Below are 24,968 nucleotides of genomic sequence, written 5' to 3' on the forward strand. Positions count from 1 at the left end.
ACTAATACAAAACTTTTATGGTACCACAAGAAATAGCTACTGATTTAATTTGCTCTCACATAATAATGTAATGAAATGGAATCTTTTTATATTGTCCTTAAAATGCCTTTTTCTTCCCTAAAAAATTAAGCCTTTAGACGAAATTAAGTGTAAGTATTGAAAAATTAGTTTTAGTGTCTCAATGTGGGAACATGCACTATGTGTTTTTCACTTAGATGGCAGTGTTCTATTCAAAAGCTTTATGATTACATGTCACTAGGTTAAATTTTTATTTATTCTTTTTAGCTCCATACCAACGTTTGTTTCATTATAAAATCATATAATGAGATACATAGTTATCGGTACTTAAAAACTTACAGATTCAGGGGTACTTGGGTGGCTCAGTCACTTAAAGCATCTAATTACGGCTCAGGTCATGATCTCACGGTTCCTGAGTTTGAGCCCCACATCGGGCTCTGTGCTGGCAGAAATAAACATTTTTTTAAAAATTTAGAAAGTTACAGATAAAGTTTGAATTTTGGAATATGAAGGGGCTAACATTTAGCACCTCCTTTACACGGGTGCTCTAATAATTCTCAGAGTAGCCTTGTGTGAGAATGTGTTCATATCTCCATCAGAGAGCTCAATCCTTTTAGAAAGTTTACATCATTTATCCCAAATTGTACAATTAGGAATCTTGGAACGGGGATTCCAACACCAGTCTGCCCCCAACCTCTCAGTCTACTTGTTTAAGCTGTTTTAAGTTAGTTACCTGAATTACTTACTACTACTTGTGTAGATCACTAAATATTACGAGTTTTAACATGTAAATTTTTACTGGTTAGATGAAACTATTGGAAAATCATAAATAACTTTTCAAGGGCAAAGTTTAATTTTGTTTTAAATTAAAAAATGGCTTTAGGACATAGTTGCTTGCAGTGGGATAAAATGTAGGCGGGAAGCCTAAATAACCACAGCAGGGAGATGGAAGAGGTTTAATAGATTTGTGGCAAATTGGAGTGAAAATTACTTTTGTAAAGTGGCAAGTACCTCAGCTCACTGTTCACTGTTGGTATCCATATTTTTCAAAGTCATCTGGAAATCGGAATTTTTGTATGGAATCTGGCTTCAAATGTTGACAGAATTTTGCGTTTAAGAGTATGGAGTCTAAATCCCCTAGCCACTGACCGGATTAGGTAGGCCACCAGTTTCATTTTTTCTCATAACGAAATGTTTGAAGAGTGAATGCAGAAAAAGTTGTATTTTAAATAGTATGCACAACACACGTTAACAGAGTAATAGTTTTAGTGCTTTTCAGGTTTGTTTTGAATGGGGCGAAGTGCGTACTTGTGAAGGGGAAGTTGTGCCTCAGAAATTCAGACTTGTAACACCTTGCAGATGATAGCTTTTTACTTACGTCATCAGGTGGGCTGGACCAGGCCTTTTATACAAAGTCCAGTATTTTCAGGCAAACCCAAACCCAGGGTTTCTCAGGTCCAGGTTAACACAGGACTGATTAAATATCTGAGACAAAGCGCTAATAGAAAGGCGAGAGCCAAAGTTTTGTTTGCAGTTTTTTTTTTTTTAACGGTTTATTAATTTTTGAGAGACAGCGCAAGCGGGGGAGGGGCAGAGAGAGAGAGAGAGGGAGATACAGAATCCAAAGCGGGCTCCAGGCTCTGAACTGTCAGCACAGCGCCCCGGGCAGGTCTGGAACCCACTAGCCTAGAGATCATGACCTGAACAGAAGTTGGTTGCTCAACCTACTGAGCCACTCAGGAGCCCCTGTTTGCAATCCTTACTGGCAAGACGCTTTTAGTACCTGAGCTATTTTCTAGGAGGGAAGCCACGTGAAAAGTAGCTTTTCCTCCCGGAAGAAGCTACCTCTGCTAGCAGCCAGAGAGCTGCTGGTGGCTTAGGATTTGCGCCTTACGCTCGTAAGCGCTATCAACAGGAATAGTTCCGCGTTCTCCGTAACTAAAGGGAAGCTTCGGGTACCGGATGTGACGTCTAAGTTCCTCCTTTTCTTCCGTCTATTGACGGAACTCTGGGCTCCCGGATTTGGTGGTTGTGTACGTGGAAGAAGCCCGCGCATGCGCGGCTCGAGCCTTTTCGTCTCAGCTGTGCGCGAAGGGCTGAGGGTAACGTCCCGGGCTCGGGGGGGGATTGTCAGAGTCATGGCCCGCCGCTGACCGGGCCCGCCGTTTGAGGAAGGGGGCGAGGCCGTTCCGCAGCACCCCTCCCGGGGCCTCAGGCTGGTCGGACTGGCCCTCCGCCTTCCCGCTTGGTGCTGCCGCCGCCACTGCCGGCTGAGGAGGGGAGATGAGTTGGTTCAACGCCTCCCAGCTTTCCAGCTTCGCGAAGCAGGCCCTGTCCCAGGCCCAGAAGTCTATCGACAGGGTCCTGGATATCCAGGAAGAGGAGCCGAGCGCCTGGGCCGAGACCATTCCGTACGGAGAGCCGGGTAAGGGAGAGAGGGGCGGGGGGTCCCGGGGGACCTGGGCTCGCGGAGGCTTCTCTCCTGTGGCAGGCGAACGGACGAAGAGGTGGAGGCAGCGCTCCTTCCCCGCCGACGGCGTTCTGAGCGAGTTTTCTCTCCCTAGCCCGTCCACGAATGCTCGTTTGTCTCCAAGTGGGTCTCTGTTGTTTTCCGGAGGGAGATCCCAGCCCCGGTTCTTCCGTGCCCGGGGCCCCGGGTGCGGGTCCTGCCGGCCTCGGAGGCGCGGGTGGCGATTTGCTGGGCTTGCTCTCCGCCCTCGCTCGACGTAGCTAGCTGCAAGCACGAGCAGTCCAGAAAACTGGGATTGCTGCGCGCTCCGGGCACTGGGGAGCCGCGACGTGAAGGAAATCAGCGGGGACGGGAGGCACCGTGCCCAACGCTTAACGAGAGCTCCGTGCTCGGCAGCGCGGAATGTGCTTTTTTACGGCTTTCTCATCTCCCAGACACCTCCTCGAGTTAGGTTTCTTGTTGTCGCCGTTTTACAGAAGGGGAAATCGAGGCCGGGTAGCTTCCTCTGGGCCATCCCGCAGGTGAGGGGTGGAATATGTTGGAGATACCACCCGTGGAACCCGGCCCAGGAGTTTGGGGTTGCATCACGTTGTGTTTTCAGAGAGCTGCGTCTCTCTCTCGGTTTCCTCGAGCCCGATCTTTTCAGGGATCTTGCTTTGGCTCTAAGCCTAAGGAAACAGTTGAGCATTTTAGTGCGAGGGGTAAAAATTTGTCTATTTGGGAGCTCTGAATTTATGTGCAAAAAAGAAGGAAGTTATTCTTGCCTACTTCAGTCTGGTTTCTTGTTTTAAATTTTACATCTTTGAAAAGGACCTAAGTTTGAGGTACTTCATTTTCAGATATTTTTGGCCCAGGCCTGTGTGTCAGGATCTTAGTACTTTTTACAAGATGCTGTGGTGACCTTGTGGGAGTAGCTGAACTTCCTTTTTCTTAGATACCCCACATTTTGAATTACTAAACCTAGAGGAGACAGCAGATAAATTTTAAACATAAGGATACTCGTTTTTTGAAGTTTGGGGCTTGAGTCATGTGTATAATTTTTTAAGATAGGTTATCCAGAATAGACAGATTAGTGAAATATTTACTTACTGAGTATTTATTGATTGCCTTTGTTTTACATTGCCTCCCTCGAAGGTGACCAGCCTTTAGAATGGAGCAGTTGAGGGAGTTATCACATAACCTTGGGATTTGTGTAAAACATTCTTCAGTTTCTTCTAGAGGGACATTGGACTTCTGTCATTTATTAAGGAGACCTACTAAATTCAACTAATTAGCGGACTTAATCTTGCTTGTTCATTTGTTCTTCTGGTTTTCTCCTTTTTTCATTGTTTTTATATACTGAACCGATAGATACACAACTGTGCCCCCAAACTGAAGTGTTCTACATACTTCTCAAGTCATATTATAGAATAGACTTCAGTAGAGGGCTAGGTAGTTTTTAGGAGCTTTTAGGTGCTTGTTCTCGCCCCACCAACTTTGTTTGTTTGTTTGTTTGTTTGCTTTTGTTAAAGTAGCCTTCACCCTGGGCATGAAGCCCAACACTGCGCTTGAACTCAAGACCCTGAAATCAAGACCTGAGCTGAGATGAACAGTCAGAGGCTTAACTGACTGAGCTAACCATGTGCTCCCATCCCTATCTACGTAATTGTGCAGAATTTGTGATGGTTCTGCTCAGCCACTTTTGAGTTTAGAAAAGGAAATTTTTTTTTAAAGAAATGCTTTAATATTTTAGCAAATAGCCCATTTTTTTGTTTATCATTGGGGTTTTTAGTATCATGTGTTTCTGTGACTAAATTACCTTTTTTACCCAGAAGATAGTTATTTTCTCTTTGGTGTTTTTAAAAAGGCCTAGTGTAAACTACCATCGGTATAAAAACACAATAATTCTTTAAAAATGCCCATCTTTGAAATTCATAGCACTTTTTTAAAATTTTATATTTTATTTTATTAAAAAAAATTTTTTTTAATGTTTACTTATTATTGAGAGACAGAGACAGAGCTTGAGCATGGGAGGGGCAGAGAGAGGAGGAGACACAGAATGAGAAGGAGGCTCCAGGTTCTGAGCTGTCAGCACAGAGCCCCACGTGGGGCTAGAACTCACATACTGCTGGATCATGACCCAAGCCGGAGTCAGATGCTCAACTGAATGAGCTACCCAGGTGCCCCTAGATTTTATTTTTAAGTAATCTCTACCCAACATGGAGCTTGAACCCACAGCCTTGAGGCCAAGAGGTACATGCTCCAGTGACCGAGCCAGCCAGGCACCCGTGAATTTCATATGACCTTCTAATTGCTGACATAATTTGTAATTTAGGAAGGGAACAAAACTTTCTTATAGAGTGGGTTTGGATAATGACTCTTGGAGAATGAACTTGTCATTAAGTGCACGAAAATGAATGTGTCCTTTAGAAGTTACTGTTCCCATCAGTTTACTTTGATCTTTGGAAAAGGACATTTGTTGCAAGTATGCTGGGTTCAGTTTTTGAGTGTTACCCTCTTTCCGGCTCGTAACTATGTTTTATTACTGATATTATGACTAGAATAATTAATAAGAAACTGAACAGAAGGCCAGGTTAGTTTGCTATGACTGCACATGATCTGTAAGTGAGGGTACTGCCTCTTGTTGTGAGATGCATCACAACATGTTGTGAGATGTGTATCTTAGACTGAGCATGTTATGTAACATATACCATTACTTTCTTAATTTGTTGTGGGAGGGAGTAACATATTTGCTTCTGGTAGGCCAGGCCCATTTTGATCTCTTACCTTTGTTCCTGGTTCCTAGTTTGGACATATCCGTACCAGTTTTCCTCTTTAAGGCCTAAAGTTCTACAGTGAACTAATTAATCATATGATAAGCAGGTAGCCTAATAGATGCAAGTTATAGGTCATATTCTATAGGTTTCCTGTTTTTAAACTATGTATTGACTTATAACGATTGTAATATTAACATAAAACAAATATATTTTTTCTTTTGTAACATATATATGTGTGTGTGTGTGTGTGTGTGTGTGTGTGTGTGTGTGTGTATATATATATATATATTTTTTTTTTTTTTTTTTTTTTGTCAAAGGAATAAATCCCCCTGTCAGTGGAGGATGGGATACTTCAACCTGGGGGTTAAAATCAAACAGTGAACCTCAGAGTCAGCCTGTAGCTTCTCCTAAAGCAATAACAAAGCCAGTTCGGAGAACTGTGGTAGATGAATCTGAAAATTTCTTCAGTGCCTTTCTCTCTCCAACGGATGTCCAGACCATTCAGAAGAGTCCAGTGGTATCAAAACCACCAGCTAAATCACAACGGCCAGAAGAAGAAGTAAAAAGCACTTTACAGGAATCCTTGCCCACTGGACAGTCAAGAACCTCGGAAACCGCTGAGTCAAAGGTGAAAGACTCTACTCCATGTGTATCAGGGGAAACTCTGGCAGTAGATACTCCGTCGCCAAACACTGAGGGCAAGCATGAAGAAACTGTTAATAAAGAATCTGACACGAAGGTATCAACTGTACGTTTGAAGGTATCCGAAAATGTAATTAATGTGAAAACAACTAGGGAAAACATACCTAATATGTCGAATGCAGAAACAAAGGACGTGGCTTTGGAACCTAAGGAACAAAAACATGAAGACAGACAGAGTAACACACCTTCTCCTCCAGTTAGTACCTTCTCGTCTGGTACTTCTACCACCAGTGACATTGAAGTTTTAGATCATGAAAGTGTAATAAGTGAGAGCTCAGCAAGTTCGAGACAAGAGACTACAGATTCAAAATCAGGTCTTCACTTGATGCAGACATCTTTTCAGCTTCTCTCAGCATCTGCTTGTCCTGAATATAATCGTTTAGATGATTTCCAGAAACTCACTGAGAGTTGCTGTTCATCTGATGCTTTTGAAAGAATAGACTCGTTTAGTGTGCAGTCGTTAGATAGTCGTAGTGTAAGTGAAATCAATTCAGATGATGAACTGTCAGGCAAGGGATATGCTTTAGTACCTATTATAGTTAATCCTTCAACTCCAAAGACTAAAGTAATTGAATCTGTTGAAGGAAAATCTGAAGAAGAAGTAAATGAAACATTAATTATACCCACTGAAGAAACGGAAATGGAAGAAAGTGGACGAAGTGCAACACCTGTTAATTGTGAACAGCCTGATATCTTGGTTTCTTCTACACCAGTAAGTGAAGGACATACTGTCTCAGACAAAGTGGCCGAGCCGCACGAAACTGCTGAAAGTAAGCCAGAAGCACATTCTGAGAAGGAAGATGTTTGCAAGGTAAATCTAGAAACCGCAAGGGGATTTTTGGATATGCTTTTCAGAAATGAAATCATTGTTTATTTATTTATGTTTTCATTGTTTATTTTTAACATTCCATATTGCATAATGATTTGTGCTGATTAAAAAAGGCAAGCATTTTGGCCTTTAGGATTTTAAAATTGAATTATTGATATTAAATTACTTGAAATTCCTCTGAGACATCTGTGATAACATAAGTTGATATTTCAGCATAACTAAGAACGAAAAGGTTATCTCGCGTCGTTACTTTGGAGTCCTTTCACCTTACAGTTCTTGTATGCTGTGCTCATTTGTCTTTTTGCAAAGGATTGGCTTATGGTAACATACGTCTTCAAAGCCTTTGCAGGTAAAGGTGCTGAAACGAATATAAACACTATGTGGGTTTTTTATATCAAAATTTGTTTTGCATGTTCACATTATTTGTAGCAAATCCTAAATGAAAAATTTAGTCTTGAATTATTGATGTCTTTCTGTTGTTATTAATTACTTGTTTGTTTTCTCTTTTATGTTATTTTGATGTTTCCCTGCTAGCTGTCTTAACATGAATAAGAATGGGAAATGTCCAAGGAACAAAGGCATTGCTTAGGAATGACAAATTGCTTCTATCTAATACATGTAAAAGGAAAGTGGTGTAAATTCTTTAACATTAAGTCATGGTTTTGATTTTTCCTATGATTTTTAGATATAGAAATTGAGTTGGATTTGGCATCTTTAATAGAGTCCTCTGAGATATAGGATGTCTTGAAGAAATGTCCTGTAAGTGCCATGTGTTGAATTATTTAATGTAAAAAAAAAAAAAAGTTCCAGATTCTGTTACCTAGGTTTAATATTATTCACACACACAAAAATGCCATGCTATAGCTATAATAGCACTTTGAATTGCTGAAATCAGCACTGTTTCGTATCAGTAAGATATTTTTGAGCTACTTTCAGAAGGTAAGTGATATCTAATCTAAACCTCAATCAGGTAAGACTTTTTTTTTTTAAGTGCAAACAGCATCATTCCTCCCCTGATACACAAGTTTTTCACTGCTTCAGCAAGGCCTAAGGAGTAAGATACTGTTATCATTCCTTTTTGTTTAGCTTTACACTGATAAATCCTGGAGATTTTAAAGTTACATGCATATGAGTTTTTTTTAAGTGTTTTTATTTTTTGAATGCAATGTATCATACTAAAAATAGTTACATGCGGGGCGCCTGGGTGGCGCAGGCGGTTAAGCGTCCGACTTCAGCCAGGTCACGATCTCGCGGTCCGTGAGTTCGAGCCCCGCGTCGGGCTCTGGGCTGATGGCTCAGAGCCTGGAGCCTGTTTCCGATTCTGAGTCTCCCTCTCTCTCTCTGCCCCTCTCCCGTTCATGCTCTGTCTCTCTCTGTCCCAAAAATAAATAAACGTTGAAAAAAAAAATTAAAAAAAAAAATAGTTACATGCTACATATTTGGATTAAAGAATAATATGGAAAAAGGGACACTTGCGTATCTATTACCCAGCGAAGATACAGGATATTACTAAAGGCTTTGAAGCCCCTGTGACCTTTTTAAAATTTTTCTTTGTCTCCATGCACACCTTTTTTTAGATTTTGCTATAACAAACTGCTGTAAATATCCTTGTATAGTAATGCAGGAGTTTTCTCCTCTAAAGTATATCTAAACTAATTTTCTGCATTCAATGGTGTGTAGATTTTCAACTAGTTATTAAAGTGGCTTACTAATTTATACTCCCACCAACTCTGTGGTTGTACTGATTTATACTCTTCTACCAGCTATGTATGAGTTCTTGTTCTGAATCCACTATGTTCTCATTGTTGCTAAGTCTTTTTATGAGGTAATGCTGTTTTAGTTACTATATTGATTAAATTACCTTTACAATTCATCACCTGCATGTAAAAATGGTCTTTTCAGTTAAATGTTTGACTTTGTGTATTCTTGTTATTCAGAGAGTCGAGTTTCTGAATGAGAAACTGGATAAAAGGGAGGCTCAGTTATTATCTCTTAGTAAAGAAAAAGCACTTCTAGAAGAAGCCTATGATAATCTGAAAGAGTAAGTATTTTACAAATGTGAATAATTGTATGTTTTGTAGAGGCCCAAATGGTTATTATTTAAGAATTTTTTTTTTCAACTAAAATGTCTAAAATTTAACTTGTTTACAATAATTGAAAATGGAATAGCATTTCAGTTATAAATGTAGAGATTTTTTTCCTCAAATTATCTGTACCATATTACCTTTGGCATTTGAAGAGAGTTGTTTTGCAAAAACAAAACAAAACAAAAAACCTTTTCCCTTTTAGTATTAGATATTTAAAACATATATTTAAAGAAAACTATGATATCAAAAAAAAACCCCGACAATATTTGTTTCCTTTAAGGAGGTGATTCGTAAAATGTAACACAGATTCAAAATTTAAAAATTTTACTGTTATTTTTATACATCAAATAGGGGTGACATTTTCGATTTCTAATTGGTTGTCATTGAGGTGTTTTAAAATAAATTAAGCCTGTAATTTTTCTTTTAAATGTTAACAGGCATAAAACTAACCAATTTTAGTGAGTTATGTGTTGAAGACAATGTTATTTTCCTTTTGCAAGCTGAACTCCTCTTGTTACCCTAGGAACATGTAAATAAGTACCTCTATTATTTTTAATTTAGTGAAATGTTTAGAGTGAAAGAAGAAAGCAGCAGCATTTCTTCCTTGAAAGATGAATTTACTCAAAGAATTGCAGAAGCAGAAAAGAAAGTTCAGCTAGCCTGTAAAGAGAGAGACGCTGCTAAAAAGGTAATGGAAATTAAAAATAATATTACTTAAGTTCTATACAGACATAGATTTTGAGGAATGTATTCATAATATTTTGGTATGGAAAAAAAGAGAAGTAACATTAAAGGATACCATACAGTAGGGGCGCCTGGGTGGCTCAGTTGGTTGAACTTCTGACTCTTGATTTCAGCTCAGGTCATGAACTCAGGGTCATCAGATGGAGCCCCACGTGGGGGCCCTGTGCTGGGCGTGGAGCCTGCTTAAGATTCTCTCCCTCTGCCCCTCTCCCCCACTTGTGTGCTCTCTCAAACAACTCTTTCTCTCTTTCTCAAAAATAAAAAGGATACCATATAGTATATTAACACTTAAATTATAGACTTTTATTTAATACCTTTAGACTTAGATTTTTGAAACTTTAAAAAAAAACTAAGCATATATTTGTATAATTTATAAGTCCTTGTAAGATACATAGCAAGGATCATTAGAGTAATTTCATAAATGAAAATTTTGTCAAAATAAATAACAATTAAATCTAAATGGCACTTGGGGCGCCTGGGTGGCTTAAGCCTCTGACTCTTGGTTTCTGTTCAGGTCATGATTGCATGGTTTGTGAGTCCCAGCCCCACGTGAGGCTCTATGCTGAGCTTGGGATTCTCTCCCCCTCTCTCTCCCTCCACCTCTTCCACTCATACTAAATAAATAAATAAAATAAACTTTATTTTTTCTATTATTTTTTTTTTTAATTTTTTTTTTCAACGTTTATTTATTTTTGGGACAGAGAGAGACAGAGCATGAACGGGCGAGGGGCAGAGAGAGAGGGAGACACAGAATCGGAAACAGGCTCCAGGCTCTGAGCCATCAGCCCAGAGCCCGACGCGGGGCTCGAACTCACGGACCGCGAGATCGTGACCTGGCTGAAGTCGGACGCTTAACCGACTGCGCCACCCAGGCGCCCCAAAATAAACTTTAAAAAAAATCTAAATGACACTGTATACATTTTTTTTGAAGTATTATTACCTTCATTTGTTACTTTCCAGCCACTTCAAACATACTATATGTACCTTTTCAAGTCAGAGTGATTTTAAAATAAAAAATTGTAAGGTCACTTGAGTGGCTCAGTTGGTTAAACACCTGACTCCTGATTTTGGCTCAGGTCATGATCTCACAGGATTGTGAGTTCAAGCCCCTCATCCTTCTCCACACTGATGGTGTGAGGCCTGCTTGAGATTCTCTTTCTCCCTATCTCTCTCCTCCTCCCCTGCTTGCTCTGTCTCTCTCAAAATAAACAGACATTTAAGTAAAATAAAATATTGTAATGGTTAGCAAGTCTTGTGAGACATAACATTGATTTATTCTAATATAGGATTTCTTAGCACGTTTCACATTTTGGGCTGCATAATTTTATGTTGTATGGGATTGTACTCTGCATTGTGAGATGTTTACCACTATCTGGGCCCCTACCTACAAGACACCACTGTCAGCGTTATCTCCCTATCTCCCACTCTGCACCCACCACCCCATTCCTCGAGTTGTGATAATTAAAAATGTTGGCAGACATTGCCAAATGTCCCCTTGGGAGCAAGATCACTCCTGGTTGGGAACCATTGTTCTAATTCTTATAATTTGTAGCAATTGGGTATTTTAGAAATTGGTAACCAACTAAGGTTAGTAATTCTATCTAAACTATTATTAATAATGTCTCTCAGCATTTGCCCTTCTCAGTTAGGTTTGTCTTCTTGACCAGTGTTAATGTTAGTCTTTATTTTTTGGTATACTGTTAAAGAGGAGAAATAAGTCATATACTTCCTTTGCTTGTTTGCTTTAATTAGCTAGCTCATTTCAGACACTAACAATAACCTCAGACTACCTAACCAGTTTACCTCTTCTTGTCCCTACTATATTCCATCTGGACAAGTTTAATTGAGAAATTAGATTTTAAGTAATGTAATGTTTATTTTCTGTAATGTAATTTGAATTATAGATCTAAAAAAGACCCAAATTATTAACTATAGGTGGAAAAAGCTTGGACCCTAAGTTTTTTAATGTGTACTAGTACATATGAAGTTGGGATCCACAGGAAATTCAAAGCAAATTGGATTAACCTTAAGAGTTTGCTTTTCTAGTGATGGAAGATAGATAATGTCAACACCTATATAGTACAAGACAGAATGAAGTAAATTACAGATCAAGACGAATAAGCAGTTTGGAATGGTATCATAGAGGATGAATTCTGACCAGGGGAATTGAGGAAAGTTTCATGGAAGGCAGGATGGTCTTATTGGGCCTTGATGGATGAATCAAGTTTTGACAGTTGGAAGATGCAGAGTAATGTTGTGGATGGCTCAGTGTATGGGCTTTGGGTACTCATAAACCTGGTTTTCAAGTTAAACTCCATCACTTAGTAGGTCTCTGACCTTCAAAGTTTATTCAGTCTTTCAACGTTTTTTATTTATTTTTGGGACAGAGAGAGACAGAGCATGAACGGGGAAGGGGCAGAGAGAGAGGGAGACACAGAATGGGAAGCAGGCTCCAGGCTCTGAGCCATCAGCCCAGAGCCCGACGCGGGGCTCGAACTCACGGACCGCAAGATCGTGACCTGGCTGAAGTCGGACACTTAACCAACTGCGCCACCCAGGCGCCCCCTCAGTCTTTAATTGTGTAGTTAAATAAAGTACCTCCTTCATAGGATTGTTGTGAAAATAAAATTATAATGGATACAAAGCATAGTTTAAATACCTAATGTTAGTTGTTTTTAGCTCTTGTTTCAGATCATTGCTTAAAACCAAATTTTAAATCCTAGAGCACTTTTCACATCACCATACTTCTCCATTGTGGTTTTAAAGGATAACTGTCTTGACATATTTCTGCTGAATCTCTGCTTTATTAAAGTAGATTGAACCTTATATAATCATGCTTTTATTCATTTCACAATGCACTAGCAAGTGCAGCAAGTTTTAGATGAGGAATGGAAATAAAATGAAAAATGGAGACATGCATTGTTTGAAATGTTCCAAATAAAATACTTGATCTGAAGAAAATGTGTGTAGAGATAAGAAAGAAAGGTATTGAAAGTTAACTTATTCTCACTTGTATTACCATATTAAAACCTCTTTATTTCTGAATTCAGGTTTTTTATGTTGTTTCAAAGCTGTTTACTTAATTTTTTTTTTTAATGTTTTTTAATTTTTTTTTTCAACGTTTATTTATTTTTGGGACAGAGAGAGACAGAGCATGAACAGGGGAGGGGCAGAGAGAGAGAGAGGGAGACACAGAATCGGAAACAGGCTCCAGGCTCTGAGCCATCAGCCCAGAGCCCGACGCGGGGCTCGAACTCCCAGACTGCGAGATCGTGACCTGGCTGAAGTCGGACGCTTAACCGACTGCGCCACCCAGGCGCCCCCTGTTTACTTAATTAACCGAGGTAGTAAACACAGGTTAACAATACAACTTAAGGATTTTTATTGAGAATTTGATTATTGACTTTGAATATGGAAAAAATTGAAAAATATGCCCAGAATGAAAGTAATTCGTTATGGTATTCACATTCCTTTTTTTTTTTTTTTAATTAGGAAATCAAAAGTATAAAAGAAGAACTTGCTACTAGATTAAATAGTAGTGAAACTTCAGAACTTTTGAAAGAGAAAGATGAGCAGATCCGAGGGTTAATGGAAGAAGGTATGTAAAATATTTAGTTGATTATGAAAAATACTGTCAACACAGGAAAAATGCTTGCCACATGATTAGCTACTGCTTCCCAGTAAAAAATATTGGAAGCAAGAAGGCTTTGTGCTTAAACCTCAGAAATGGTAGGTGATAATTTATGGAAAACTGGGGAGTAATATGTATAGAGGCAGAGACATTTGCATGTAGCCTTTTATACTACATACACGTACTTGCTAAAATAACTTGCTGAAAAATAAATGTTTGTGCTTCCATAAAAAAGTTTTTAACAGATTTTACAGCCTGTCATTTAAACCAAGATATTTGAGGTTATTATTTTGGAGTTTATATAGTATCTCAGTCTCTAGCTTGGGTACTCTCTCGTATCATCATATTATTTGGGCATTTGATAGTGAATTTTTCATTATATTATTATTTTAATTTTTCAGTTATTAAGTACTCTATGAAAAAACTTATTAGCAGGCTTATAGAAATAAATATTTTTCATTAGATAAGTTATTACAAATTGACACTGGACTAATTTCTTTCTGTAATTTCATAGGAAAGAGGTAGTTTTTGAAAAGGGGATTAAATGAATTTTTTCCCTCTTTAATTTATATATTTGTATTTTATTTTTGAGAGAGAGAGAGAGAGAGAGAGAGAGAGAGAGAGACAGTGCAAGTGGGGGAGGGGCAGAGAGAGAGAGAGTGCGTGCGCAAGCAAAACCCAAGTAGGCTCCGTGCTGCCAGCACAGAGTCCCATGCGTGACTCCATCCCACGAAGCTGCAAGATCATGACCTGAGCCTAAACCAAGAGTTGTAGACTCAACCTACAGAGCCACCCAGGCACCCCTCTTCTCCTCTTAATTAAAAATTTCCTAGTTGTAAAATTAGACTTGCTACTTGCAGAAATTTTTGAAGTTTTGGTAGGTGTAGGAAGAAAAAATACATCCTAATCGACTTTTACAAGAAACTGTTAATTTCTTCTAGTCCTTTTTTAGTGCATTTTTAATACATTGTTAAGCATAATTAAGGTCACATACTTTATTTGTAATTTTCCTTCTTTTACAATTCCCTTGCTACTAAATAATTTTGCTAGCATTATTAATGGCCGTATTAAAGTCCCTTATAGGGGCACCTGGGTGGTTCAGTTGGTTAAGCATCCAACTCTTCACTTTGGCTCAGGTCATGATCTCATAGTTTGTGAATTCGAGCCCTGTATCCGGTTCCACACTGATAGTGCAAACCCTGCTTGGGATTCTTTCTCTCCTCTCTCTGCCCCTTTCTCTCCCTCAAATAAATTTAAAAAAAAAAAAAAAAAAAAAGTTTGAAGTCCATTATATGGCTATATATACCACTACTTATTTTACTGTTTTCCTCATATTGTGCATTTATTTCTAAAATGTTAATATTGTAAATGGTGGGATGAACATTTCTGTACTTAAATCATTGAACTTAAGAGGATTTCCAGAGGGCTGGTAAACAACATGGAACAGTCACTTCATTTCAAAAAATTAGTTTTATCCAGTTTTTTTTTTTCATTTATTCAGCTAATTTTTAACAGTGTGTCAGATACTATATTTAGTATAGTAATACATTTGACATGCTCCCTATCCTTTAGGAGCTTCCAGTTCAGTGAAAAGGAAATAGAAGTACTCAGATAATTGTAAAACACAGTCTAAGCACTACAATAGAAAATGGAGAATTGATAAATCACATAATCATTATGTCAAATCATCTTGAGGTCATGAACTGCCTTTATTACAGCACTAGAGATTGAGGGAAAGGCTGTGTGCATGGTTTCATAATTTTAAAAAATTATCTTAAATATTTATATCAAGGGGCATTTGGGTGGCTCGGTTGAGTGTCTGACTCTTGATTTCAGCTCAGGTCATGATCTTAGGGTTGTGGGATTGAGTCCTGCGTCGGGCTCTATGTTGATCATGGAGCCTGCTTAAGATTCTCTTTCTTCCACACCCTCCCCTGCTTGTTTTCTCTCTCTCTCTAAAAAAATAAAAATATTTCTATCAGATGTCACTGTTTGGGTTTTATTAATTTATTGAGGGGGTGGGTTGATGTTTTCTTTTGCTTAATGAAATTCTTTATACTGAAAATAGAATGATTTCATATGGGATCATTTATTCACTGCTTCTGTATCTTCCAGAAGTATTTTTAAATTCACAGCTAAAAAGCTGAAAGACTCAAAGCTGAAAGCACACTACAGTAAATAGCAGATTACATTATTACTTCACTTCGTCATTTATTAACATCTAGGCACACCTGATTCATAGCTTTCTGCACACACATATACTTCCCTTTTGCCAAAGCATTTGAATGTAGGTGACAGATATGAGTCCACTCATAAATTCTTTTTTTCCTCAGTTTTATTGAGGTATAATTGGCTAATAAAAATTGTATGTATTTAAGGTGCACAATGTGATTTTTTGGATAACATATATATTGTGAAATGTTTACCACAGTGAAGCTAATTAACATATCAATCACCTCATGTACTTAACTTTTTTCTTTTATTTTTTACATTTTTTACATTATGTCTGAAGAACTTACCTCTGTAACTGAAACTTGGTCCCCTTTATCTCCATATTTCCCCTGGTAACTAGCATTGTGCTCTGTACTTCTATAAATTCAACTTTTTTATATTCCACATCAGAGTGAGATCATGTATGTAGTATCTGAATCTGACTTATTTCAGCCTCCAGGTTCATCCGTGTTCTTACAAATGGCAGGATTTCCTTTTTCAAGGCTAAATAATATATAGCATGCTACTTTTTTCTTCTTTAAAAATTTTTAAATTTTTGTAATGTTTATTTATTTTTGAGAGAGAGACAGAGTACAGTGGGGGAGGAGCAGAGAGAGAGGGAGACACAGAATCTAAAGCAGGCTCCAGGCTCCGAGCTGTCAGCATAGAACCCGATGTCGGGCTTGAGCCCACAAACCATGAGATCATGACCAGAGCTGAAGTTGGATGCTTAACCAACTGAGCCATCCAGACACCCCTTCTTTTTTAGAATTTTTAATGAATTGGGAAAATATTCACAATTTTAGATAGCAAAAATAAATTACACATTTGTATATACAATATTTTTTATTGAAGTATAATTGCATACAATGTTATATTCCAGGGGTACAAGCTGTGTAGTGATTCAAAAATTCTGTATATTATTCAGTGCTCACCATGAATACAGTCACCATACAACATTATTACTATATTATTGACTATATATACTATATTGTAATTTTTATCCCTGTGACTTATTTTATAACTGGAAATTTACACCTTTTAATCCTCTTCACCTATTTCACCCCTCACACTCTCCCCATGTTATCTTTGGCAACCACCATTTTCTTTCTGTATTTAAGAGTGTGTTTTTATTTTCTTGTTTGTTTTGTGTTTTAGATTCCACATATTAGTGAAATCATATGGTATATCCCTTTCTTTTTCTGATTTATTTCACTTAGCATAATACCTTCTAGGTCCATCTATGTTGTCACAAACGGCAAGATCTCATTCTTTATTATGGCTGAGTAGTATTCCATTGTATGTATGTGTGTATATACACACACACCGTATTTGCTTTGTCCATTTATCATTGTATGCTTAGATTGTTTCCATATCTTGGCTGTTGTAAATAATGCTGCAATATAGATAGAGCATTTTATTTCTTGGAATTAGTGTTTTCTTTTTCTTTGGGTAGATACCTTGTAGGGGGATTGCTGGAACACATCGTATTTCTGCTTTTAAATTTTTGGAGAAGTTCCATGTTACTGGAGTTTTTAATACTTAAAATTTCTTGTCTTTTTGATAATAGCCATTCTGCCGTGTGAGGTAGTATCTCAAGGTGGTTTTCATTTGCATTTCCCTGATGATTAGTAATGAGGATTAGTGATGGTTAGTGACCTTTTTACGTTTCGGTTGGCCCTCTATATGTCTTCTTTGGAAAAGTGTTTATTCATGTCCTTTTTCCATTTTTTTAATCAGATTGCTTTTGGGGGAATGGTTGAATTGTATGAGTTCTTTATATATTTTGGACATTCACCTCTTATTGGCTATGTCATTAAAATATGTCTTCAATTCAGTAGACTGTCTTCTTGTTTTGTTGATGGTTTCCTTTGCTGTACAAAAGGTTTTTATTTTGTTGTAGTCCCAATAGTTTTTTTTTGCTTTTGTTTTTCTTGCCTGAGGAGACATATTCATAAATATATTCTAAGGCTGATGTTCAGGGGATTACTGCCTGTGTTTTCTTTCTTAAAAAAAAATTTTTTTTAATGTTTGTTTATTTTTGAGAGAGAGAGAGTAGGGAGTGTGTGTGTGCGTGCGGGGGAGGGGCAGAGAGAGCAGGAGACACAGAATCCGAAGCAGGCTCCAGTCTCTGAGCTGTCAGCACAGAACCCAATGTGGGACTCGAACCCACGAACCATGAGATCATGACTTGAGCTGAAGTCGGATGTTTAACCGAAGTCAGATGCTTAACCAACTGAGCCACCCAGGGGCCCTGCTGCCTATGTTTTCTTTTAAGAGTTTTATAATTTCACGTCTCACATTTTGGTCTTTAATCCATTTTGAATTTATTTTTGTGTATGGTGTAAGAAAGTGGTCCGGTTTCATTCTTGTTCATGTAGCTGTCCAGTTTTCCCAACACCACTTAACGAAAAGAATATCTTTTCCCCATTATATATTCTCGCCTCCTTTATCATCAGTTATTTGACCGTATAAGTATGGGTTTATTTCTGGGCTCTCTATCCTGTTTTATTGATCTATGTGTCTGTTTTTGTGCCAGTATCCTACTATTTTGATTACTGTAGCGGTAATCTAGGATTATGATACCTTCAAGCTATGTTTTTCTTTCTCAAGATTGCTTTGGCTATTTGGGGTCTTTGTGTTTCCATGAAAATTTTAGGCTTACTGTTTCTAGTTGTGTGAAAAATGCTCTTGGTATTTTGATAGGGATTGCATTGAATCTGTAGATTGCTTTGGGTAGTATGGACATTTTAACAATATTAATTCTTCCAGTTCATGAGCATGGTATATCTCTCCATTTGTGTTGTTTTCAATTTTTTTCATTAGTATCAGAGTATAGGTCTTTGATTTTCTTGGTTAAATTTATTCCTAAGTATTTTATTTTATTTATTTTATTGGTGCACTTGTAAATGGGATTATTTCTTAATTGTACTTCCTACTATTTTATTATTAGCATATGGAAATGCAACAGATTTCTGTATATTTTGTATCCTGCAATTTTTTATTTTTTAATTTTATTTTTTAATTTTTTTTTTTAACTTTTTTTTTTTTTATTTTTTATTTTTGAGACAGGGAGAGACAGAGCATGAATGGGGGAGGGTCAGAGAGAGAGGGAGACACAGAATCTGAAACAGGCTCCAGGCTCTGAGCTGTCAGCACAGAGCCCGACGCGGGGCTCGAACTCACGGACCGTGAGATCATGACCTGAGCCGAAGTCGGCCGCTTAACCAACTGAGCCACCCAGGCACCCCCCTGCAATTTTACTGAATTCACTTATTCTAATAGTTCTTTGGATGGAGTCTTCAGGCTTTTCTAGCTATGGTATTATATCATCTCTAAATAGTGACAATTTTACTTCTTCCTTACTACTTTGGTTGCCTTTTATTTATTTTTCTTGTCCATTTGCTGTAGTTGGTCTTCACTACAATATTATATTAAAGAGGTTAGAGTGCACATCTTTGTCTTCTTCCTGGTCTTAGACGAAAAGCTTGCACTATTTTACCATCAAATATGATGTTAAGCTAAGAATTTTTTCTGTGTTGCCTTTATTATGTTATGTTCCCTTCTAGCCCACTTTGAAATTTTTATCATGCCCAGATACAGTATTTTATATAAAAATGCTTTTTCTGCTTCTATTGAGTTGACTTATGGTTTTTATCCTTTTATTAATGTGATATTTCATGTTGATTGATTTGCAAATATTGAACCACGTTTGTGTCCTTGGAATAAATCTCACTTGATCGTGGTGAATGATCCTTTTAATGTATTGTTGAATTCAGTTTGCTAATATTTTGTTGAATATTTTTACACCTGTGTTTACCAGGGATATTGGCCTCTCGTCTTTCTTTTTTTAAGGGTCTTTGGTTTTGGTGTCAGGGCAATACCAGTCTTATAGGATAAATTTGAAAAAGTTTTTTTCTATTTGTGGACCAGTTTGAGAAGAATAGGTATTAACTCTTCTTTAAATGGTAGAATTCACCTGTGAAGCCATCTGGTCCTGGGCTTTTGTTTGAGATGAGGAGTCTTGATTACTGATTCAATTTTGTTACTAGTAATCGATCTGTTCAAATTTTCTTGTTCTTTCTGATGTAGTTCTGGGAGATTGTTTCTAGGAATTTATCCATTTTTTTTCTAGGTTGTCCAGTTCACATATATAATCATCATAGTATTCTCTTAAAATTCTTTGCATTTCTGTGCACACCACATTTTCTTTATCCATTTATCCATTGATGGACACTTAGGTTATTTGCATAACTTGACTTTTGTGAATAATGCTGCAGTACATGTGGAAATGCACATGTCTCTGAGGTACTGATTTTATTTCCTTTGGATGTATACCTAGAAGAGGGACTGTTGATGGGGCGCCTGGGTAGCGCAGTCGGTTAAGCATCCGACTTCAGCCAGGTCACGATCTCGCGGTCCGTGAGTTCGAGCCCCGCGTCGGGCTCTGGGCTGATGGCTCAGAGCCTGGAGCCTGTTTCTGATTCTGTGTCTCCCTCTCTCTCTGCCCCTCCCCCGTTCATGCTCTGTCTCTCTCTATCCCAAAAATAAATAAACGTTGAAAAAAAAAAATTAAAAAAAAAAAAAGAAGTGGGACTGTTGGATCATATAGTAGTTCTATCTTTAATTTTTTCGGAATCTCCATGCTGTTTTCCATAATGGCTGTACCAGTTTACACTCCTGCCAATAGTATATACCAAGGTTCCCTTTTCACTACATCCTTGCCAATTCTTATCTTTTGCTTGTTGATAATAGGTATCCTGACAGTTGTGAGGTGATATCTCATATAGTTTTGATACGCATTTTTCTGATGATTAGTGATATTGAGTACCTTTTTGTATACTTATTGGCCATTCTTTGTCTTCTTTTGAGAAAGTCTATTCACATCTTTTTAAAAAAAAAAATTTTTTTTAATGTTTATTCATTTGTGAGAGACAGAGAGTGAGTGGGGGAGGGGCAGAGAGAGAGAAGGAGACACAGAATCCAAAGCATGCTCCAGGCTCTGAGCTGTACAGCACAGACCCAAAGTGGGGCTCGAACTCACCAACCATGAGATCATGACCTGAGCTGAAGCTAGACACTTAACCAACTGAGCCACCCAGGAGCCCCTCACATCTTTTACCCATTTCTTAATTGGCTTGTTTTTTGCTGTTGAGTTATTGGAGTTCTTTGTTTATTTTGGATATTAATCCCTTATCAAATACATGGCTTGCAAATATTTTCCTCCATTCTGCAGGTTATCTCTTCAGTCTGTTGATTTGTTTCCTTTGCTATGCAGTAGTTTTTAGTTTGATGTAATCCCAGTTGTCTATTTTTGCTTTTGTAGTCTATGCTTTTGGAATCCATACCCAAAAAATCATTGCCAATACCAATGTCAGAAGTTTTTTTTTCCCCTATTTTTTTTTCCTAGTAATTTTACACTTTCAGGTATATTAAGTGTTTATTTTGAGTTGACTTTTGTATTTGGTGTGTGGTCCTATTTCATTCTGCCTATGATTATTCAGTTTTCCTGGTATAATTTATTGATGAGACTTCCCTTTCCCCATAGTGTGTTCTTGGTCTCTTTTTTGAAGATCACTTGGCTGTAAATGTATTTCTGAATTCTGTGTGGATTTTCTAGGCTGTTTTGCTCTGCTGGTCTACTATGTTTTTGTTTTTTTTCTTTTAACGTTTATTTATTTTTGAGACAGAGAGCATGAACAGGGGAGGGGCAGAGAGAGAGAGGGAGACACAGAATCCAAAACGGGCTCCAGGCTCTGAGCTGTCAGCATAGAGACCGATGCAGGGCTCGAACTCACAGACCGTGAGATCATGACCTGAGCCGAAGTCGGATGCTTAACCGACCGAGCCACCCAGGCGCCCCTGGTCTACTGTTTTTATGCTAGTACCATACTGTTTTGATAACTCTAGCTTTGTATCATGTCTTAAAATGAGGAAATATGATACTTTCAGCTTTGTTCTTGCTCAGGATTCCTTTGGCTATTTGAGGTCTTCTGTGGTTCCATATGAATTTTAGGATTTTTAAAAAACTTTGTGAAATTTGCCATTGGACTTTTGTTAGATATTGCATTGAATATGTAGTCCGCTCCTAAATTCATGAGGCTCCATTTCCCAGTAGCAAGTACATTTTGCTTCACAAGCACAACATCATAACCATACCTAAGAAAATCAGTATTTATTCAGAAGTATACTCCAACATATATTTCATCATCCCATTGTCTCTAAAAAGGACTTTTATACCTGATATTTGTCCTGCCCCAAGATCCAGTCAAAGTTTGTGTATTGCATTTGGCCATTATGTCTTTTTGGTCTTTCATCAGTCTAGCGATAGGTCTCTCTTCATGACTTTAAAGACTTGTAGAATCCAGGCCAGTTTTCCTATAGTATGCCCCATGTTCAGGAATTTGTCCTTCTCATGATTAGATTCAGATAAAATTTCTGGTAAGAAAGATCACTGGTGACTAACTAAATGGTTAAGATGGTAATAGCCAGATTTCTCCACTGTATTACAAGTAGATTTTTCCATTTGTAATTCATAAGCAATATGTGGGAATGAATTTTAAAAAAATTATGTATTTAAATTCAAGTTAGTTAACATACATTGTAGTATTGGTTTCAGGAGTAGAACCCAGTGATTCATTATTTACATATAACACCCAGTGCTCATCCCAACAAGTGCCGTCCTTAATGCCCATCACCCATTTAGCCCTTCCCCCCATTTACCTCCCTGCTAGCAACCCTCAGTTTGTTCTCTGTTATGTAAGAGTCTCTTATGGTTTGCCTGTGGGAATGATTTCTTAAGGCTAAGAATATTCTGTTACCTATCACCCTTCCATCTAGTAATTTTAGCATTTATTGATGGTTGTCCCAATCAATTTAATGTTCATGGTTATAATATTGTGATTTTAAAAATACTCTATCATTTTATGTCACTGGTTAGATCCAATACACTATCCAGATTCTTAAGGAATCATTATTTGAAAAATTTTTTTTTTTGCCATTGCTAGGAGAAAAACTTTCAAAACAGCAGCTGCATAATTCTAACATTATTAAGAAATTAAGAGCTAAAGACAAAGAAAATGAAAATATTATTGCAAAACTGAACAAAAAAGTTAAAGAGCTAGAAGAAGAATTGCAACATTTAAAACAGGTGAATATTAACTATTATCTAAATATATATATTGTTATTACTTCCTATATGAACAATTAGCCATGGTTTATAAAACATTTAGAATAATTTATTGGGATATATCATGGGAAGAATTTGGCAAGCAATTTAATAGATGATAGTTAAGATTTTTCTTCATTACTGTAACACTCAAGATTCCTGGAATACAATTATTTACCATGGTGTTATTAATTGAAAAATACTTTTGTCTGTTTTATAGGTCCTTGATGGCAAAGAAGAGGTTGAGAAACAACATAGAGAAAACATTAAAAAACTAAATTCTGTGGTAGAACGCCAAGAGAAGGATCTTGGCCGACTTCAGGTAGACATGGATGAACTTGAAGAAAAGAACCGAAGTATTCAAGCTGCTCTGGATAGTGCATACAAGTAAGAAAATGAACAAATATACAACTCATTTAAAATCAATTATCAGAACAGGATGTTGAAGAAATACTTCTTCTGTTATTTGATCACTAACGATATTTATAAACTTGGCTATATATGGACTTGTAGTTGGTCAGAGCAAGTTCAACAGAGAGTCCTTACTGTGGTCAGTGTTTATTATGGGGTGAACTCTCCCTTATTGTGTAGCTCCTAGGGAAATCTATATGCAAACTTCCTTAACTTGATCATGTAATTAACTATTTTAAATAAAAATTATCAATCCAATTTTTTAAGAGAACTTACTGATCTCCACAAAGCCAATGCTGCAAAAGATAGCGAGGCACAGGAAGCTGCTCTGAGTCGTGAAATGAAAGCCAAAGAAGAACTTTCTGCAGCACTAGAGAAGGCCCAAGAAGAAGCCCGTCAGCAGCAAGAAACATTAGCGATTCAAGTAAGCAAGAGATAATAATTAAATTAGTCTTTAAAAACTTTGTGCTTTTACAAATTAAAGAATACGTTAGCTGGTTTGAGTCAAACTTTATGTAGTGGTACAGGTGTTATATTTTGTTTCTAATCTTGTTGGACACTTTTTTCTAAGACTACTGTATTGTGCCAGTCTTGTGTTTTTTGGTTTTTTTTTAATTTTTTTTTTAACATTTATTTATTTTTGAGACAGCATGAACAGGGGAGGGTCAGAGAAAGAGGGAGACACAGAATCTGAAACAGGCTCCAGGCTCTGAGCTATCAGCACAGAGCCGGACGTGGGGCTTGAACCCACGGACCGTGAGATCATGACCTGAGCTGAAGTCGGGCCCTTTAACCAATTGGCCCCCCCGGGGGCCCCCCCCCTTTTTTTTTTTTAATTTTTTTTTTTAACATTGTGTGTTTTTTTTAAACCATTGTTAAAGCAATACTTGCGTTATTCTAGTACTGCTTATTTTTGGTGAATTTCAGACTTACTACAGAATATTGTGAAAGGCAGACTGTGTTACTGCACCTATGCAGATAAATACTAGACATTGTGTATAATTTTAGGAGAATCCATATAACTCCTGAGCTTATTCATAACAACTGGGGGAGTCCATACAGTTCAGATAAGGGAGGAAAACCAAAATTTGTCAGACTTTGTCTTACAAAATCATCAGTTGATGGATACTTGGGTTATTTTCACTTTTGGTTATTACAAATAATACTACTATAAACATTCATGTACACATTTTTGTGTAAACATTTATTTTAAATTCTCTTAGACATAGGGCACCTGGGTGGCTCATTCGGTTAAGCGTCTGACTTCGGCTCTGATCTTGCAGTTCGTGGGTTTAAGGCCCGTGTCGGGCTCTGTGCTGACAGCTCAGAGCCTGAAGCCTGCTTTGGATTCTGTGTCTCCCTCTGTCTCTGATGGCTTCATTCCCTGTGCTCTGTCTCTTTCTCAAAAATAAATAAACATTAAAAAAAATTATTAAAAAAAATTCTCTTTGACATATATCCTTAGGTTAGTTTGGTAATCCTATATATAAATAACTTTGTGAAGAGCTGCCAGACTTTCCACAACACCTACACCATTTTATAGTCTCATCAGCAATATGTGAGGGTTTTAGTTTCTATCTTTTGCCAGTGTTTGTTACCTTCTTTTTTTTTTTTATTTTTATTTTAAAAAATAATTTTTTTTTTAACGTTTATTTTTGAGACAGAGAGAGACAGAGCATGAACGGGGGAGGGTCAGAGAGAGGGAGACACAGAATCTGAAACAGGCTCCAGGCTCTGAGCTGTCAGCACAGAGCCCAACGCGGGGCTCGAACTCACGGACCGCGAGATTATGACCTGAGCCGAAGTCGGCCGCCTAACCCCTCTTTTTTTTTTTAATAGCCCTTTTAGTGGGTATGAAATGGTATCTGATTGTGGTGTATTTGTTTATATTTCCTTAATGACTAATGATGTTGAGCATCTTTTTATGTGCTTACTGGCCAT

The 24,968-nt window shown here is 37.6% G+C and overlaps 1 protein-coding gene across 1 annotated transcript in view; it reads left to right on the forward strand.

Moving 5' to 3' along the window:
* The first annotated feature begins 1,644 nt into the window (after window positions 1–1,644).
* TMF1 (TATA element modulatory factor 1) overlaps window positions 1,645–24,968 on the forward strand; it is a 37,823-nt gene continuing 14,499 nt past the window's right edge. Inside the window, exons 1-8 of the mRNA XM_040454479.1 lie at window positions 1,645–2,443; window positions 5,562–6,757; window positions 8,713–8,816; window positions 9,424–9,550; window positions 13,099–13,204; window positions 22,456–22,598; window positions 22,837–23,003; window positions 23,295–23,451. Coding sequence (XP_040310413.1) covers window positions 2,302–2,443; window positions 5,562–6,757; window positions 8,713–8,816; window positions 9,424–9,550; window positions 13,099–13,204; window positions 22,456–22,598; window positions 22,837–23,003; window positions 23,295–23,451 — 2,142 coding nt within the window. The 5' untranslated portion in view covers window positions 1,645–2,301. The remainder of the gene's footprint in view (window positions 2,444–5,561; window positions 6,758–8,712; window positions 8,817–9,423; window positions 9,551–13,098; window positions 13,205–22,455; window positions 22,599–22,836; window positions 23,004–23,294; window positions 23,452–24,968) is intronic.

Source organism: Herpailurus yagouaroundi, unplaced genomic scaffold, assembly GCF_014898765.1.
Source record: "Herpailurus yagouaroundi ecotype Mexico unplaced genomic scaffold, PumYag 213, whole genome shotgun sequence".
NCBI classification, from domain to species: domain Eukaryota; kingdom Metazoa; phylum Chordata; class Mammalia; order Carnivora; family Felidae; genus Herpailurus; species Herpailurus yagouaroundi.